We start from the raw sequence: 19812 nt of genomic DNA, 5'->3' as shown, positions 1-19812 counted from the left end.
GAGGTAAAGGAGATTAAAAATAAACCAGTTTGGAAAACCTACAATTCCTTCCTGCCCGACACCCGCTTCTGAAAATTTGCAAAAGCAAAAGTGGACCTTACTAGGATCAGGAACAGCAATGAAAGCGACAGCCACTATACGACTAATAATATATGTGCCATATCAGACACGGTGTTCAAATAACGAACAAGACTGAATTGTGCCAACCTGAGGATCTAAGGTGCCTTCACACAGGTACTATCACTGTTGATCACAACGGCTCATGCTGATATTCCAAATAAAACTTCCATCTATTGTCTGCATCCTGCTTGCTTCAATTGCTTAACAGTTTCAGGATCTATGGGTTTAATCTAAGGAGAATCTAATTTAAAGATTCCACAGGGCTGATAAGTGAAGTTGCAAGGAAATCATAAGGAAAACTGTAAACCTGTCATCAGGTCAAAGTTCTGCAATGAAAGGTCTCCGATATGGATAAAGCATTTGCTGCGTATCTTGCATCAATTGCGCATTGTTTGACTTAGCACGTGGGAGTCCCCAGCACAGCGAGGCCATGACTCCTGCCAGCACTTTTAAGCGCTGCATTATCTACCTCGAGGCAAACACAGGCAGAAAAACCCAGCAGCTTATTTGCATGGGAGCTTTCTGCCATGACCTTGGGTGAGCCACATGCTATTGTTCCTCTGGCAAATGAGAAACAATGATGCTTCTCCCCTTTGACAAGCGCTTTGAGATCTGCAAACAAAGGACTCCAGATACTGAAATCCTGGGTACACTCAACTTGGCACGTTCCCTGAGCTTTTGGCAAGAAAGGTGCCAAAAACATATGGATAAATAAATGCGATGGGGGACAGTCAATATTTTGACTATTCTGTGATCATTTGTTATTCTACCTGGGTAATTGAGTGTAAGCTAGGGTTTTCTCTCTGGTCTTTTTTTTTTTCCCCCTTTATTTTTCACATCCACAGTATATTAGACCCCACTTAATACAGACTAAAAGTTGGTATCTTGGTCCACAAAATGACAGCGACAGTACATTTTACTCCACTGTTTTCTCAGGTCTGCTTCTATTTTTGTGTTTATGTATTTGAGCCACTAAATTATCTAATTAGTGGCATATATAGTTGAAACATGAGCTGCTGTGAATATTTACTGCACACTTGTTCAGGCATTTATCTAAATAGGTGGCATGCCAGGCCTATGTAATAAGGAATAATGATTCTTTAGAAGAGTTACAGGAAATTATGGAAGACAGAAAAAAAAAGAAAAGTTTTGCACAGTGGGTTGTAGCTTCCAACAACATATATCAATTCTTCCAGAGATAGAGCAATTGCATAGTAATGACAAAAATTTTATTGTAACAAATAAATCAATACTTGCCCTACTGCAGTCTCAGATGTTACTTTTATGGATCTTCCCATGTCTGTTATATAAAACTGCTCCTGATAGAGTGCATTAAATGACAACTGCTGGGGGGGTGAAGAATACAGTACCACCTCTTTGCGCACTGTGCTCTACCTGCTATTAATCACTATCTCATTGCATGGAGATCCATTTATATCACTGCAACAACAGTGCTGAGTGGCTTACAGTGATGGACTATGCTGCACAGAGAATGTTTGTTTTTGCAGCAGAGCTGTCACCACACACCCGGCAAAAAGAAAATTCAAGATATCCCCAATTAGAAGTGATTTTAATGGAGGGGAAAGACCAATAAAAACATGCTATGGGACAAAGATAAAGAAAACTCCAGTGTCCTATAGTCTCAGTCCTCATATAAACATGCTAGAACAAATTTTCTCAGGGCTCCATACAATTCAGACAATCTCCCCCACACCACAAGTGCTACACCAGTCCCTTCGTACGCAGCTCTTCAATATAATAGCAAAGCAATTTTTTATGGTACATTAAGTGATTCTAGCAGTATCTTTCTGGATACCTAGCAGGTCAAACAGATGTCAGAGACACTAGACTAAAACTGTTATGTATGAGATTGTACCATAATCATCCAGTCTAGCAGTCTTTGACTGGCACTCCTCTGCTCTAAGTACTAAAAACCCCAAACATTAACAACCAAATGCATAGTTCTGGCAAGTAAGGAACAAACAGGAAGCCCATCAGAGAGGCTTCATTCATCCTCTTGGACCAGTATCTAGTAAAAGGACAATAGCTATCCCTCACATTATTCCTTTATTTTAGTCTTTCACCCTACAGCAAATGTGCCAGCAGGGACCAGTGCCAATGAGTAAAGGAGGTCAAGGGAATAACCACGCATGGGCAGAGAGTAACACCACTGTGACTATTTGAAGAATTACAGCTGTCAAACATGTTATTTTGTTTTACCTCACTTGTTTGTTAGCAAACATCTAACAAGTTTCCCAACAGAAAGGATACGGTCATCTCTTTTAAAAACACTTAAGTCAACAAATATTCATAACAGAAAATAATTTCTAAATAGTACTGTCTTTAAGAGGTATTTGCAAGGGCTAGCTGCATCATCTCATTGCTTTATCCCTCTCCTTCCCCTCTTTTGTCTCTTCCTCATCTTTAACCCGTTAGGCAGTGCTACATCAGAACTTTCAGGAAGGCGTGTTATTGTCTTTTTTTATCCTCGCTACAACTGGGGCATTATGATGGGAAACTATAGCAATACTACACAGCCTGTTCTTTTGGGGACTGCTTCTCAGAAATCCAAGTAAAAAACCCAGCATTAATGAGAATCCTTCCTTGCGCACATATACCCCCTAAACAGTGGGAGTCGCTTTTTATCTACAACTGAAAAACAGATCTCAAATGTTACCAACAGGAAAGACATGAAGAACCAGGCAGCTTATGGAACCCTCTCCTTATTTCCCTGGTTTCTTCACTCTAAGGTGAAATGATTTTTTTTACAGGTGGCTTTTGAAGGGGTTTTTTTTGTATGATAATGCCCTTTATGTGTTAGATCCAAACAGTTGTCCAGCACTTCAAAGGAATGCTGTTGACCATCTTCCTTGTCCTTTCCAACCCAATACTCTCCTACCAGGTTCCCATTTCTCTGCCTACAAGTATCACCTGGATGATATTCTGCTCATTCCACATGGCCAGTTTATCTCTGTATTATCCACACTGTGGGGAAAAAACTCAAAATAACACTTTTGCACTGTACTTCAGTGCTTCACATGGATACAGAAGTTTTCTTCTCGAGTAGGATTAATTTATTTACCAATATGCTAATTTCATTTGCCTATGGCTATTAGTGAATAACCTGAAGCCTGAATTTGGCATGGTTGTTAGGAGTGCTTGCAATGATAAATGACCAAGTGGGTATATCAACACTGATTCTTTTTCTTCTGCATTTTAATTCATTAACCAAATGAGGTCTTAAAACCATTTACCTATTTCTTACCCTTCTGATGGATTAGTATACATTTCATAGTCATCCATCTGATACATGCAAAAAAGCAAGACTGCCTTCCACGGTATTACAGGCAGGATTCTCTCCACTCTTCTCATTACTCAGCTAAACCCAATTTCATTCGTTATTTTCTGTTCGTACAGTCATTTGCAAGTGAATAACTTCACTCTGAAGAGGCTGCATCAGATGCAGAGTAATTGTGCCAGGCTAGAACAAATGGAGCTGCACATCTTCTCATACTTGGTATCTCCCCAGCTAGCTTAGCAGACAGGTTTTTTTCTCAGCACCCTTTTGGAGCACACACCTACAGAGCAGCTGAACTACTCCTCTGCTCACCCTCAGGGATGGGTCTATGAACACCTTCCACCAGCACATGCCCGCTTTGGAAGAGACACCCCTTCACTCTGGGCCAGGTTTCTTCTCTGCACCCCCATGGGCATTAGCATTGGATGGCTGCAGGGTGAGCAACAGCAGAGAAGGAATTCAGCTGCAGGCTAATCTTTTCCTATTACTGCTGGGCTAACCAGATCAATGAATGTTAGTGCTGGCCTGGGAGAGGTGACAGGAGCATGCAGCCAGGCACCGCAGGAGAGAAGGAAAGCCATCCCACCAGGCAGCTGCCTGTCGAGAAGTGATGGTGGAACAGCAGTCAGAGTTGGGCAAGGAAGGGCTTGTCTAGAGGTCCTCTGCGAGGAGGGTGAAGTTCACCTGTTCCCAGCTTATTTATAACTTTACCTCTAAGACACAGTTTTTTCAGCCCTTTGTTTTGGGGCTTTGTTTTTCCTGTTTGATTTTTGAATTTTCCTTGCAGGCATTTGGCTTGCTCTAATAAGGCTTTTAAAAAGCTTTTGCCTTACCTACAAAAAGCACATTACCTTAAAGTGAAGGAAACAGGGAAAGTAATTAAGCAGGGAAGCCCACAAGGCAATGCTCATAATTCTGGGGAGAGCTGTAGCCCATCCCACACGGTTTTTTGGACACAAGTTCCAGACAGATTTTGTGACAAATTCCCTACCACCTCCATTTCCAGCTCCAACAGCTCTTCAGTCCAGCAGACTTCATTGGTTTCATTAATTTATCAGTGCCTGTGCTTTGGAACTCTAGTACACTAGACTTCCCCTTACTTCCTTTTCCTTTTAAATTAAAGTAAATCCCCTTTCTGATCATTCAGTCCAAACTTTGTTTTTAAGCAAGTAGCTCCTTCAGAACATCCTTACTGTTTATTGACACCAAGACTGAAAAAGTGTCACCTCCTATCAACTCAGTAAATATTTGGTCATTCCTTCCAGAAATAGCACTTGTTTTTCAGCTCGCATGCAGGAAGTCCCCCAGTACTACAAAAATATATTCACCTTTTCCTTTTGGGATGGTGCCGGTGCTGAGAAGAACCACATAGGATTCCACACCCCAAAGTCACACATTGTTTACTGCTCTACCTGGTGAATGACTGAGCTTTTCTGGTCCCTGCCTAAACTCCTGAATCTTACCTTTAGCTCTGGCCTTTACGGAGCTCACTTTTGAAAAGGTGAATTTAAAAACCATCAATTGTTCTCCCGCTGAAGGGTGTGGATGGAGATTTTGCTATATCATCTGGTCCCAGCTGATTTTATGCTGGTAAAGAGCTTTTTTTTTTTTTACTCACTAATTCTAAGTATTTTTAGTTTGCATTTGTTGCTATTCTACAGCTGGGATCACAATGTTTTGAAGTAAATCAGATGAGAATTATACCATACAGAAAGTAGCAGCAGATATTCAATGCACCTATATTAGGTTAATGTATTCTTTTTATGGATTTATTTTTCTTAGTTCAAGACATGCAGAAAAGAATAGAGAAAATAATAAAATCCTTCAAACAAGTGATTTACTCTGTATCAGGGATGTGTTTACCTGCCCTACTTAGATGGGGAAAAAACAAGTTAGCTAAATGTTACTAGATATGAATATTTTCATCCTTTATTTCCATAAAGATTAGCTGCATACAACCCCTTGAGTAAACAATGTGTATTGGCTCATAAGCTCTATTGGGAAAAAAGCAGCATTAAAGATGGATCTCTGCTTTCAGTTCCACTGCAATCACACTACAACCAAGAGACTAAAAGGAACAAAAATGTTTATTGATTACTTTCCCCATAACTTTGTACAAAGAATATTGAAGACCAGCAGAGTGTACTAATGACTTAACTTCTTTCATTTCGTTATGAGGATAGAAGCAAAAAGCAACAGGAAAGCTATTTCTTTAAAGAGAATTTGGATTAGGAAGGACTACATAACCTTCATTTCTTTCAAATTAGGAATTGTTTCAAGCAGAATACACATATAGCCTTCAAAATAAAGACTGAAATACAATTCTGTTGCCTCTCTGCAGGGTAATAACACAAGACAATGTTGTGTCTCCATAGCTAACAGACCTTCTTTGAAGAAAGCTGTTAACAGAGATGCCTCCCAAGTAGCAACCCTTCCACCACAAGGATTTACTTCCTACCACCTCTTGCAGCTCTCCTCCTCTGCTCCTCCCTGTTGGTTCATCCTTTCTCTGCACAATTTTCATACAGATGCAATATATGGATGGGAGCCGGACTAATGGCAAAACCAAAGTTATAGTTCGAGGTAACCATGGATTGCAGACAAGTCTTATGGCATATGGCTGAAAACCTTCCCAGGCCATCCAGTATCAGAGTATCTCAGCTCGCTTCAGCTGGTCTATACTCAGCATAAGTGAATTTTCCATTTAAAAACTGAAGTAAAATCATCATAGATGGTCACCCCATTCTACTGCACAGACATTCAAACACAAAACCATGTCCCAAGCGTGTATCTGCACTGCCTAATTTTAAGTGTTTAAGTGTCTGGTTGGAGCTCATGGTCTCTGCCAGAGAGGCACCTCTGGCATAGAAAAAGTCAGCCATAATGTACACATCTATATTTAGATGCCCAAAACTAACCTCCCTGAAGTGTCAGTCTTTCAGAAATATGCTCTGATATTTTAACCTTTACTTTAAGGTCATTATATTAGCAACACAAGTATTTTTCTGACTGCTCAGCAATCAGTGGTACTTCAGTCCATCAGATAGACGCAATCCACGTAACACTATTTCTCAGTTCACAGATTTCTTTGCTGACAGCCTCTAACCAAGCAGTCAGTGGACACACAATGGCATAACACTTATATTTTTGCAGTCTGTCAGCATTGTTCAGATAAAGTTGTTCCTGGCCCTACAAGTCCACTGGAAATTAGTCCATTAGTGAACTAAGAGCACAATGCAAAACTAGCAATCTGGTCACCAACCTTTCCTGGTGGAAACACACCAAAGGCTTCTGCACCTGCCACAGTTGGTCCCTAGCTGCAGCTCTTTACCAAGAATCAGCAAGAACCTCATTTCATAAATGGTTTGGTCTCTAATGAGACCATCTTTAAAGTTCCCAAACCAATGCTCCCGCTACGAACATCTATTCTTTGACATCCTGGGTTTAGGTTAGAAGAGAAACATACTTTACAATTTCATGCTGTTTGAGTTTGCAGAACTTGAACATTTACCAGCTACTCCAATGTTTAAAGCATTATTCATGTCAATGGCATTTTGCTTGTTTGTCATCCTTTCCCCAAAGGAACAGTAAAACAAATTTATCTTTACTTTCAGATCTTTATTGTCTATTGTCACTTGATATGGAAAAGCTTCTGCTTCCCCCCGCCCCTCCCCCAGTCCAACTCTCTGGGTGCTGTTTTGTCTTCTGTTAATCATCTTTGTTCAAAGCTTCACTTGGCATTGTCACTATCTGTCATATTCTCGTTTGTATTATAAAGTGTCTCCATGCTTTTAAATTTAAAGCCAGCCTTCCAGCAAGAGAACTAGTCATGAGTATGGTGATCCTGAAACACCAGCATATGCCTAAAACTGGGCCTTCTTCAATCATGGTTGACCACCAGTGGCTTTCCTAATGATGGCTCTTTGTTAATTCGGTTCTGTTATTCTCACCCTCAATTCCATGATTAGATAGGACTGCAGACATGGCTGCCTCAGGATATTCAGTTAGTCAGTCTGGGAAATTTGAGAAGCATAAAGAGCATGTTTGGTCATCTACAGGCTACACAAAGAAAGCTGAGAAGAGGTGAGGGACATCTGAGGTATGGCTAACTCCATCTTCAAGAAAAAAAATGTACAACCATTTTAAATTACAATTTATTTGTATAAGTGTGATCAATAAATAGTGGAGAATATACACCAAGCTTTCCTAATAGCTAATGCAGCCTATACATATGTGCCTTTTCCTCTTGCCACACAGGTTTATCTTCTATGTACCTGGAAAAGCACAGTCCACAGAATTTTACCGTAAACTAGAGCTACGCTACTCCAACCCTATCAGAAATGAAGGAGTATTACTTTTATTAGCAGGAAGTTTAACATGGATACTTGAGTACTGTAAGCAAAGACATTATATGGGGGGGTGGGGGATATATGAACAAGTATAATCCTAACACTTAGAAGAATCAGAACAAAAATGAGCTTTTCATATTATACATAGCCATTCTTGATGGCTCTTAAATAACCTAAAAAAATCATCTTTTTATTTTACTAGGAATTGGTCATCACTGTCCCATCTGCTCCATCACTCCATTCCAGAACATCTGAATGTAGTATTAATTTAACCTCGTGTGAGATACTTACTCCTGTTTCTGTTTAAACAGCAGCATATTTCAGTTTTGGCTTGATCCAATGTAAGTTTTATGGGAACGAGTACATTACTGAATACAGTTTTTAAGTTCCCAATAAATTTTCTGTAAATTGAATGTGTGAATATTCTCTACAGCAAGCTACTCCCCTGATATTAGGAACCCCATGGCAAAGTTGACTAAATGTCTGCTTGGTAGCAGAGCATGGCATTAAGCCGTACACCTTTCCCACTTGGGTCAGAGCCAAAATTGACCTTTTTGTCTTGATGCACAATTATTTTCCAAGCAACAGCTGGAAGAGGCTCATCATATGCAGAGGCCAGAACCACACTGCTCAAAAGCACAGTAGCTGCGAGCCTACAACTCTCACCATGTCAATGAAATCTTGCCATGTGGCTGGGAAATAAAACAAATTAAACATGGATTTCACCATCTGAAGTTCATCTGACACAACTGTACAAGGTCAGCAGCTCAACTGAACTGAACAACCAGTTGTTTCATTAAATATTACAGTAGGAAACTTAAGGATCAAACTTCAGGCATCAACAGTTTGGTCTTTGGTTTAAGAAGCACAAGTTCACCATGATTCAACAGCCATTATCAAACTTACCAGAAGTAGCTATTACAGCTAAAAGATTCTTCAGGTCAGACAAATGGGTCATTTTCAGTTACAGAGATCACTTGAATTTATTCTCATCTGGATTCATCTCAAATATTCAAAGATTCTTTTAATTATATAGCAAACATCTTTTGACCCAAATGACACTGGTTTAGTACAAGCATAAATAAAAACTTAATGGAAAACTTTCAGCAATTTTAGTCCTCAAATTTAACTACGCTAATCTAAACATAAGATGTGCCAATGTCTGGGAAGGATTCTATCATCTGTTGTGTCACATTTTGCTCAGGGACATGCATCTTCCCATTCTTATTTACTTCACTAGGAACTGACTGGCCTTAATCCGAAACAGAAGACAAACCTTGCATACGATTTCCCCCCCTATCCAGACAGTCTCCTTTCAAGCATTGTTGAAATAAGCAAGTCATGTGTGCATTTATGTAAGATCAGATATAATTAACGAGACAAATTATTTGCGCTTACAAGAAAATTTTATAAATATGGAAGAGTCACTCTTTTACATCTAAGTGTAAATACATTGGAAAAAGTTTACAATGTCCTTAAAAGAGAATGCCTCAGAGAAGTTTGAATTCTGTTACCCATTACAAGATGACATAAGAGGCCAGATAGATTTAAAAGAAGCCCTAGGAGCTAATTGGTATTATTTTATACGCACAGTTTATTGCAAAAGAGCAAAATACAGTTACCACCTCCCTCCCCTTCACTCAAAAATTCATCTTAACTAGTGTTAAGAAAGATAAAGGAAAAGCAGAAGTAGTATTTAAAGAAATGTTAATACTTAGGTCTTGGATTCATAACAGAGCAAGACCATACATTTATGGTGACTTGCCAGGAATTGCAAAATTGCACAGAACAGTAAATAGTTTTGCAGAATCTGAAATAACATTAAAACCATTTTTCTGTTCTTTCTAGACCCTGGTTTCAGCCAATGCTATGCCACACACGAGTTTTCCTACCGTTCACATGCTGTCAACAAAACAAATGCACAGTGATTGGAAAGTGCCTTTTACACAGCTGGACTATGCCAGGACAGCACTGACCATAACATTTCATAACAAACAACTAAAAAAAAAGGAGAGAAGAAATGGAAAATCATGTGCAACTGTGTGAACGAAATCTGGGTGGTTATACTTGACAAACACTGTAAAAAGAGAGATAAACAAAAACTGCAGAACAGACACAGACAATTTTGGAGAAAGAAAAAGGACAGCCCAGTGTAAGCAGTAGGCATCCAAGGCATCTCAAGAGGGATTAGTCCATGGCTGGCTCTGAAGACTCAGGTTGGACTACCTGACCCTTGGTGGTTTCACTCCTCAGATTTATCTTTTCAATTTGCACTGTGTAAAGCACTTTTGAAAACATATGGTAAATGGAGACGTTCTTGAACACATCCCATATAATAAATGTTTTATGTTGCATAATAAATAACCAGATTCAATTAAGCTCAGCATAGGAGCCATATTTTGTGAGTATTGTTGGGAATTTTAACATCTAACATACTTTTAGAGTAAAACATTGTGTTAGAAGCTTTACAATAGAACATAAACTTAGATAGCCTGAAGTCTCCTTTCAGCCACAGGAGAAAGAACCTGGAACTAATTATTGTAGTAATCCTAAGAATGGGATTTTGACCTCTCTTTGGTGCAATCCAGGAATCACTCCTTTGAATCTTTATCCTTACAGCTCTGGAAATTAGACACTAGACCACAATTGGTTCATATTAGATTTTGGTACAGTGTAACATAGCTGGTTAAATCCTAGCTGCAGTGGTCCATTTGTTGTTTTATATTAAAGTCTTTCAGACTGCCAATATCTTGGAACAAAATTGAGGGACCCAGCAATTGAACTTCTGCCTTCTGAGAGGGAAGTAAAACTACAAAGATCCAAGTAAAAAAAAGAGCCTTGAAACCAGTACAGAACAGAAAATTTTCCTTCTCAATTGGGCAGACTTGTAAAATGCTACCTTTCTACTCCACTGTCATAGTTGTGTGTGCAAGTATATCCTTATTCTATCTGCTTTCAAGGTTTGAAATGTTGAATGTCTCAAACTAGTGGTGTGGAGGTTTTTGTTACTAGAAGTCAAGGCTGGGTTAAATGAACTTTCTTCTGTTCAAAGTAATACTTGAATAAGTATCCTACTAATTTGATCTGTAAAGAGACAAGCAATTATTTATTACAAGGAGTGTGTTAATTTGACAAAGATGTGAAACATTTTCAGATAACTTCACTGTCCTGGTGGACTGAGATTTAATTCACTGAGCATGTAGAGTCATTAGAAACATGTCTAGATCAAGCTCCTACTTACCAGTTTAAGGAACTCTTGTTCCTTAACACAGTCACTAACAAAAACCACATCAACAAGGAGGGGATAACCACCCAAGGTCAGAAGGATCACTATGAATATTGAATTAGGATAACTAAAGCCTAAAAACATGGGAACACAACTTTTTTTTAAAAGGTATCCAAGCTTGACTTAAAGACTGCAATAATGAGACTCCATCATATGCCTATCTCATTCCAGAATAAGTCTGTTTGAACAAAAGTGCTTTATACCGTAATTCATTTGCCTACTTTCCCCATTGGACTCTGCTTTGCCTTGCCCTGCTGGAAGCAACATCTGGAGTTCGTAACAGTACAAAGATGAACCATGCCTATAAAAATATGCATTAAAAAGACTATCCTTGGAGATAGCACACTTATTTCCTACCCTGAATCTCCTGTGACAACTAGTTATTATATTTCCTACACCAGCTGTGGTATTCCAGTTGTTGGTACTGGGGTAACCATTGCTGAATGACAACTTTTTAGTGGCAGATACTTAAGCTGTACAAAATACCCCGCCTGCAAAACAGGCTATGATTTGGTTTTCAGTCTTCCATCTTCTTAACACACTCTCAATCTACACATTAACTAGAAATATTTTTCTAATTCTTTAGCATTTTAATAGAACAGTCCAAAAGTTTAAAAAGGGAAAAAAGAGACTCAAAGTTTCTGGATCCTTTGAATTTTCCATTCGAGTAAGTGGAGTTTCTCCAGGTTCACTGGAGCAGATTGTGGTCCTGCAAGATGCATCTCTTGTGGTTCACCCAAGATGCTATTTGGGAAAATCAAGACTCTTGCAAATGCTATACTATTATTTTAAAATAACTTAGTAGTTTGGTTTCTTATGATGCATGCAGGATGAGTTTGGAAACTACAGCAATCAATTGTGGCCAAGTTTTGGATGATAGTAAAGAGATTTCAGTACTGGAAACTTGTCCAAGATATCCTATAGGCAGGGACTGAGAACGAAACTTGTATTTCCACTCTGATACTCCATCACTCCTACTGCCATTTCATTCTTTCATTCTCCCACCACCACACTTATCTAGCTTGTTATATTTCATATCTGTATCATAAGATTCCCAGGGCTGGAACAACTTTCTCCACAACTTCTCTATATAGCACATTCATGGGGAGATGTAAATACTTGGCCAGAGTTAGTAGGTAGATAATAGCAAAAAAAAGTAGTCCTTTATACAAAAATGAAAAACAGCCTTTAAAATCTTTTGAAAATAGAAGTTGTAGCCCAGGTTCTCAAAGCAAGGAAAATTACTCTGAGGGAAACAAAGCAAACTCTTGTCCATACTGTCAACACCTCAAGGTTTTTCCTGCTTCAAAGCAGGGTGGTTTCAGCCCCTCCAGCCAGTAGTTTCTCAGACTGTTCCTCAGTAACAAATCCCTTCCCTCTGCCATAAGAGCAGCCAGAGGCAACTCTTGAGCATAGGAGAGGCTTCAAACCTCTTTTTAGAGCCAGGGAATGGAGGTTTTAACCAATTTAAACTGAGTACAGCTTCTTTACCAACAGACCAAGCTTCCTGTCCCCTACTCTTCACCCAGAATTATTTGTTTTAATGTGTGTTTAATTTGCTTTATGAATAAAATCACTTACTGGTGTAGATGAAAGGTGCTCTCTCTATATAGTGTGCTCTACAGTTTGCTCTGTTTATGTAGACTACTGTGTATAACAGAATATTAAAGGGCCTGGGCACCTTGGAGCCCTCCCATTTGATTTAGAGAAATGAAAAGCAGCAGCAAACAAGGAAAATACCAGGTTACATTACATTTCATGTTGCCACATATCTTATATATTTCATAAAACTCTGTAATAACAGTGGGGAAAAAAAACTAGGAATAGAAAAACATTACTGGTATTTATGATAACCTGTACCTTGAGTATTAACAGACCTGCTGAGGTTTTTTTAGTCTTATTCTCCCATGTAAATACAGTCTGAAGCAAATAACAGACAACTGATGTAACATTACAGAAAATCCCACGTCAGCTACATTATAATATTTTAAAATAATGTTACAACCTCTCAACCATCATACGCTATCAGCATTGCACTAGATTAGTTTTCTGAATTTTTTTCATCTTTGAAAATCTGGATAGAAGATTAGTTTAGGTCATACCATCAACACAATGAGCTTAGCAATTTCTCAGGCTAAATTAAGGACATATATCTTTATCACAGGAGCCCAATTTTACCTTTGTTACAGATGCTGAGTGCTTTGCACTTACACATGTAAATTTAAATTTAGCTTTAGTTGCATTTTTACAGCACTAGCTTGTGTAGTAGTGATAACATGGTTTGAGTTATGTGTTACACACATATGTGGGGGCTTGTACGCAGGATAAAAATTTACAAGCCAGATTGTATCATAGTAAAGCTATAGTTATCCCAGGCTAACATCCTGTAAGTTCAGTTATTTCAGTGTACGATTTTTTTTGATGGATACGCCGCATACAAAGTGACATGGTCAGTGGCAAACCTCTGATAGGAGTTTCACATACCTCAAAATATTTCTCCAGCAGAACTCCCCAGTTGTCATGCTGGCTGACAGCAATCCTAGTGAGGGGCAATTCTGACCCTCTCAAAACAGAAACACTAAAAAAGAAAGAAAAATAGAAAAAAGGGCTGAGTACCTAGACCAGTTTCCACACTGGATGAAGGTGACTCAGTTTTAAGAGGAAAAGGAGCCTCAAAGATTTAAAGACAGTTTGGCAGGGATCAGTTTCACAGCAAAAAGAATTGCTACATGAACATCCATTAATTAATTACAGTTGAAGGTATTGCACAGGATGCCCACTCATCAGAAACACATTAGCATGAGATCTGGAGTAGGACAAAATCCCCTTCCCAGTTCTGGAACTGGAAGGACTGACAGCTAAACTATAACGAAAAGCTAGCTGATGTGTACACGAAAGCCATTTAAATAAGCTAGTACCAATTCAAACAATTGGAAAGACTTCACCTCCTTGTTCTTGTAAGTATATACATACACACCCTATATATATCTCTCCAGAATTCTTAGTTCTTTCAAAAAATCCCACATGCAATGGTTTACGATAACATAAATTTTACTGATTTACTTTGCAAGTCTACACAACATACTGACAAGTTTCAAAGCCAAAGGCTGAAGCCCAGCCCCAGACATTATTTAAAACAAAGCCACAAGATCTCCAAGCCTCAAACTGGCATGTTTCACCAGAAAGGTGAGGATTTAAATCCACTAAATTTCACACACAGTAAATGAACCGCTGAAACTTGGTCTTTAACCAATGCTTGGAGCAGACATCAAATTGCAGGGTCTGAGATGAGAAAGGTTCATCCAGAGGACACTGCAACAGGTCTGAGCCCAAATAGGTATAAACAACCAAAGTGAGCTGTACAGCTGCCTCATTATTATACTCAGGTGGCCAGAAACATATTTTATGCCTTGACAACATTGTGTACAAGGGCTGGGAAAACCAGTTCTCTATTATTATGTGGAGATTTTAAAGATGAACACCTCTTTAAAAAGTTTGAAGGCAAAAAATAAAGAAGAATCAAATTAAGATCCTGCTGATAGCGAGTTTATGTTAATTTTTATGTTTCACTTGAATCGGAATCAGCAAGATTTATTTTTGTAACAGTTGGAGCCTTTAAGACATTTTCTCTCTCCTGCTCAGTGGTATCATGAGAGCCACGTGCAATGAACTCAATGTGCGTAGGCATCTGAAGGACCGGAGAAGATGCTTCTGCAGGCTCACATGGTTGGAGTGCTTGCGCTCTGGGAATCAAGTGGTTGCACCTCCTGGCAAAAGCACTGCAAAGTCAGGAGGTAAAGAGAGACCACTCTCCACCTCTTGCTATCACACAAAGTATTTACAAAAACCAAGCAAGCCTCCCAGGGGAAAGCAGGTTCAAACCACATATCTTGGAGCTTGAACCTACATCCTGAAGGCTCCAACAGCCCTGTTATCTTAGGTACTGGTTGTGTCAGCAGGGAGTTTCCCATCGATTCACACAAGGGACACTAAGGACCTGTCAAGGAATTCACCTGCAAAGACGACAATCAAGATCAGTCTGACTTCCTTGTAAACTAGTTGGAGTTTTACTGTTCATTTTGATAAGACATAACAAGGCCCATACTCAAAGCAATACACTTAGGTCCCAAAACCTAGTTCTCACTAAATCCAAGAACAAAATACACATATACCTGACAGTAAATTGTCATTCATAATCAGTCAAGAGTAACAGTGTCAGATTTCACTACATTATCTCTAAATTTCATTATGATTCCATACTTATTTGAGGTCAACTTTCACAAATTACAATTAAGCCATGAAATCTAGTTAGTGCCAAGAAACTGGTTTTACTACCACATATGGATTATTTCTTATTATATATCTTTAAGGTTTTATTTCTATTAATATCACTGCTTGCCTCTGCATTAGAGCTTTGGCTGTCGTCTTGCTGTTGAGGCAATAGGACCCACAAGATTTTCCTCCCCCCAGTAGGAGAGCATGACATATAAAACCAGCTTAATCAGTTCCTCATTATTTTCAAGAAGTATCCAAAAAGAGTGATTAGAAGCTTAGTGTGGTCTACCAGATTACCTAGGTATTTTTATGTTTAAATAATGTTGCTGGATTACCCTACATTAACAACATAATACAAATTAATGAGGCACTCTAAACAACAGAGAATGTAATACTCTTCTTTTGCTTAATTGCATATAATCTTAGTTTAGTTCAGTATAATACTAGCTACAAACAATTAAATACAATGGTAAAACAGTTCATGAAACTTCAGGAGAATCCATTCCAAGTATTCAGACTTCTTTCCCCTGAGGTTAGAAGTTTAAGATCAGAATAATACTGAATCATATCCCTACTTGTAGCCCCATTATCTTTTCCTTCTTTAGTTCTTCGACAAAAATTGATGAAGAAGCCTAATCTCTAGATTTTTATCAAGCAGTAAGAACAGATTCATCACTTAGTATAAATCCACATTGTTTCCCTGAAGTCAGTGGGGTTGTATTAATTTACTTTAGCCAAGGTCTGGGCCATTGCTTTTATCTATTCAAAGCTACAAGTATCAGATAACAATCACTCAGTTGGGTTTTCTTCCAAATCAGAATCAGCATATCAAATGCTTGTTTGATCTTGAAGAGATTTTACATGTTCTATTGGCATAATAATTTGATACTATTGAAAACACTGGTTGAATATAAGCTTTCATTTTTTTCCAGTCTAATTCACCTGTGCTACAGGACTGCATAGTATGTACTTATAGATCTATAAATAATTAAAATCTAAGAGGGCTGTTAGGAACATTGTCTCAACTTATCATTAGCCATATCTCACCTGTCTAGACATATTTGCATAGCATTTATTCCCATCTTTAAAAGGGGCCATAGATTATATGAACCACAGGTGCCAAACGAGGATGGAATAGAAGCTACTTTCTTAAGTCAGGCACATAAGTCCTAGCAAGAGCCACTAGCCTCAAATCATTTAAGTGCTTTCACAAACTTCTCACAATCTCTTGTCTTATCCCATCTAGAACACATTTCATTTCCACTTGACAGAGATACCCATCCTTCTCATCTACAAACAACATCAATTTCCACAAACATCTTTGGAGTTACAAATTAGGAGGTTGGAAGGAAGGCTTTAGAAACATAGGCAATGATTAGCAAACACCAAGAGACTATCAAAACAAGTCCACCAGCCTTTGTTTTCCAAGGATCCTTCTCCAGTGAAGCCATTTTACTCAAGCAGACTCAATATTGTGAAAATACTGCCTCTAACAATGGGTACAGAGCAAACAAAAGAGTAGCTTGAAAAGAAATACACAAAATACACCCCAAACCCTTCCTCTCTCAGAGAGAATAGCTAATTTTACTGGCTATTTAAGAAATTTAAAAACATGCTTACAAGTCCCAAAAGCAGGTCATCTAAAGCAACAGCTTAAGGTGTTAAGGATCAAGCAAAAGAGTTCTTGATATCACCTTCCTCCACCGCAGGATTCTCTCCCACTGCAGCTACCAAAAGAGCCTTGCACAACACATCAGGTGGTTTATACCCTCTCTGCAGAAGCTAATTCACACCAGCTGAAACCAGCACCATCCTCCCACAACCCAGCTCCCTGGCAACAATTTTGGGGATAACTGACACCTGTGGTAGTTGTTTAGTTCAAGGAGAACATTAACCTTTCCTGTGCCAGTGATTTAGCCCCAGTCTATATACATCTCATCACAGCCTTAAACACACACAACTATTCGAATGAAAGCAGCCTGTTCCTCATTAGCAATTTCACAGAGTCCGAAAATAATGATGTGACAACAAACTCAACAAAATTTGCTCTAGGGCACAACAAGAAATAGACAAGATTTCCATATTTTTGGAGGACAATTTACTGTACTTGAAAGAGATAAATTCTTTCTGTTTACATTAACCGCCTCACTATTTGGTCCAATTATTCCTACTACTTCAGCAATCATGTTATGCTTGTTCAAGAAGAAAGAAATAACAACAGCTTATCTTGTTGAGAGCAAAGAACAAACAGTAAAAAATCAGTGGAGGCACTTAAGCACTACAGTTGTTGCTATTGTGCTAAAGAGATGATTCATGTTCTCATAGCAACTAGGGTGAAAAAAAATGCTCCTCTTCTGAAAAGGATTCTGTTGTAGTGGTTAAAGAACTCTTGAATAATCAAGCCAAATGGAGAGGAGAAAAAACACTTCCCTATAAAATTATGTGCACTAAACTCAAGGACATGTCGATCTTTATATTATATCGATCTTCATACATATCTCAGTTAATAATCTGTCACTGATGTATGGTATTAAGTAGAGACAAAAAAAGGACAGCGTCAGATATCAGAAAGCACTTTAAATAAGGTGAATCTTCCAGCCAACAGCTATGGTAACTGCATGTTTATCAAGGCTTGCTACAGGAGTAATCGGTGTCGTACATTCAAACCCAAGTGCTCTTCAGTCAAAATCATTCATACAAAGGATTACTACCAGCTCTTTACAAACTGCCCCATACATTTTGCATTCACGTGGCTAACTGGCCACAAACAGCAAGCACCAAATCTTTTCTGGCATTGCTGTCACGCCACACTCATGTGTCACTTCGCTCTCACTGGATGCACATCACAGTCACAGCACATCACAGGGAACTGGCAGGAGTGACAGAGAAGTTCAAGTGGACCGTGGTCACGTTAAGCTGACTTCATGGTTTCAGTGCACTGTGATCTTGTCCTCACCCATTGAGGTTTACACTGTTATCACAGTCAATATAGATCACAGTTTGCTAGCACATCACTGTCATGTTTTATTCATGCTGAATATGCTTTATTTCCCCCCTCCCATCCATTCATGGCAAAATGGCTTTCAAAGAGCACTTGGTAAGTTGCTGTAGGCATGGAGGGGCAAGCTTGTCCTTGACCTGTGTTTTAACACTCTCCTTTGAGGCAAGCTTTAGTTTCAAATAATGGCCAGGTTGTGGAATTAGGAATCAATATTCAGGAGCACTGGCAAGAGAGAGAGGGTTTAATTTCCTGATACATGTCAGTATGACAGCAAGTTAGACCTAGCCCAGGTAGCATCAGTTACCAGCACTACCTTCTGGGGCTGCTCCTAGAATGAACTTCCTGAGAAGGGATAAATGCATTTGCAATCAGCTTCCCTTCCTTGGCTTTACTCTCCTTTCCTCTCTTATTGCCTTCCTCTCCCTCATCACCCTTCTGTCCCCCACTTGTTTCTTTTCTTCATTTAAGGGAGCCTCGGTTGTCACCAATCCCCTGTGCCGGAGCTGTGTGCGACCGGCACCGTACCGGAATCCCTGTGAGCTGGCAGGACCAGCTCAGCCTCGCAGGCTGGAGGCTGGATGACAAAAAGCCACAGTGGCCAGAGGAAAATTTATTAAGTCTCTCAAACTGAGAGCTGGACAAAGAATTACTGTAAAAATTAGCAGAATCCCACTCAGTTGAGGGGATCATGAAAATATGCCTTTTAATCTTACCAAGGTATGTTCCACATTATCCCTGCGAGGGAGTATTCAGCTGGTGGCCAACAGCTGGCTGCAAGATGGGCTGCAGCCTTAAATGTTTATTTCCTCTGCAAATTTGTGTTGCAATTCTGTACCCACACAGAGTTCTGTAAGTGACCTTTAATTAATAGTTTCATCCATGTAACACTCAGAGTATCTGCCCTGTTAATAACTAGTATTTTGGAAACTGAAGCCATGTTGGTAAATTCTCTTAAAAGTTTTCTCAGCAAGTTTTGACAGCTTTAATTCAGGAAAGTGGGGTGGTAGCAAGATATCTATCAAGAGATTATGACACTGGTTCCTTAAGCTTATCCAACACTTTTTAGGAACTTTTTGGAACGCCCTATGGTTTCACCATCCTCTCTCTCCATCAGTTGGGATTTTGGCAGAGAAACACTGCTGGGTATCAAAGAGCACCAGAAGATGCTGGATTGACTCAGACACTACTCCCACCGGAATAAAGCCGCTGTGACTGCTGCAAGTCCTGCTGGCAAAACCCAACTGCGAGCTCAGCACCAAGCTTCTGGTGAGTGTGTTACAGCCATCTCCTCTGGATGTAATAATTTCTGTGGCTGTTCACTAATCATTTTTAAGACAACGACTTGAGCACGTGCGTTATCCCAAGCTTTCAAGGTACCCAGAGATATATTTAAACCAACGTGCCAATTAAAGCACTGCCCAGTTAGACAAATAGGTTTGAATTTCATTAGGGCTATTATATTTTTTCAAATACCTGCAAAACA

General features: G+C 39.2%; 1 protein-coding gene across 1 annotated transcript in view; it reads left to right on the top strand.

The window, feature by feature from the left end:
- The first annotated feature begins 546 nt into the window (after positions 1-546).
- DYNLRB2 (dynein light chain roadblock-type 2) overlaps positions 547-19812 on the top strand; it is a 296487-nt gene continuing 277221 nt past the window's right edge. Inside the window, exon 1 of the mRNA XM_075765686.1 lies at positions 547-553. Coding sequence (XP_075621801.1) covers positions 551-553 — 3 coding nt within the window. The 5' untranslated portion in view covers positions 547-550. The remainder of the gene's footprint in view (positions 554-19812) is intronic.

Source organism: Balearica regulorum, chromosome 13 (genome assembly GCF_011004875.1).
Source record: "Balearica regulorum gibbericeps isolate bBalReg1 chromosome 13, bBalReg1.pri, whole genome shotgun sequence".
Taxonomy (NCBI): Eukaryota; Metazoa; Chordata; class Aves; order Gruiformes; family Gruidae; genus Balearica; species Balearica regulorum.
This window is presented reverse-complemented; position numbering and strand designations above follow the sequence as displayed.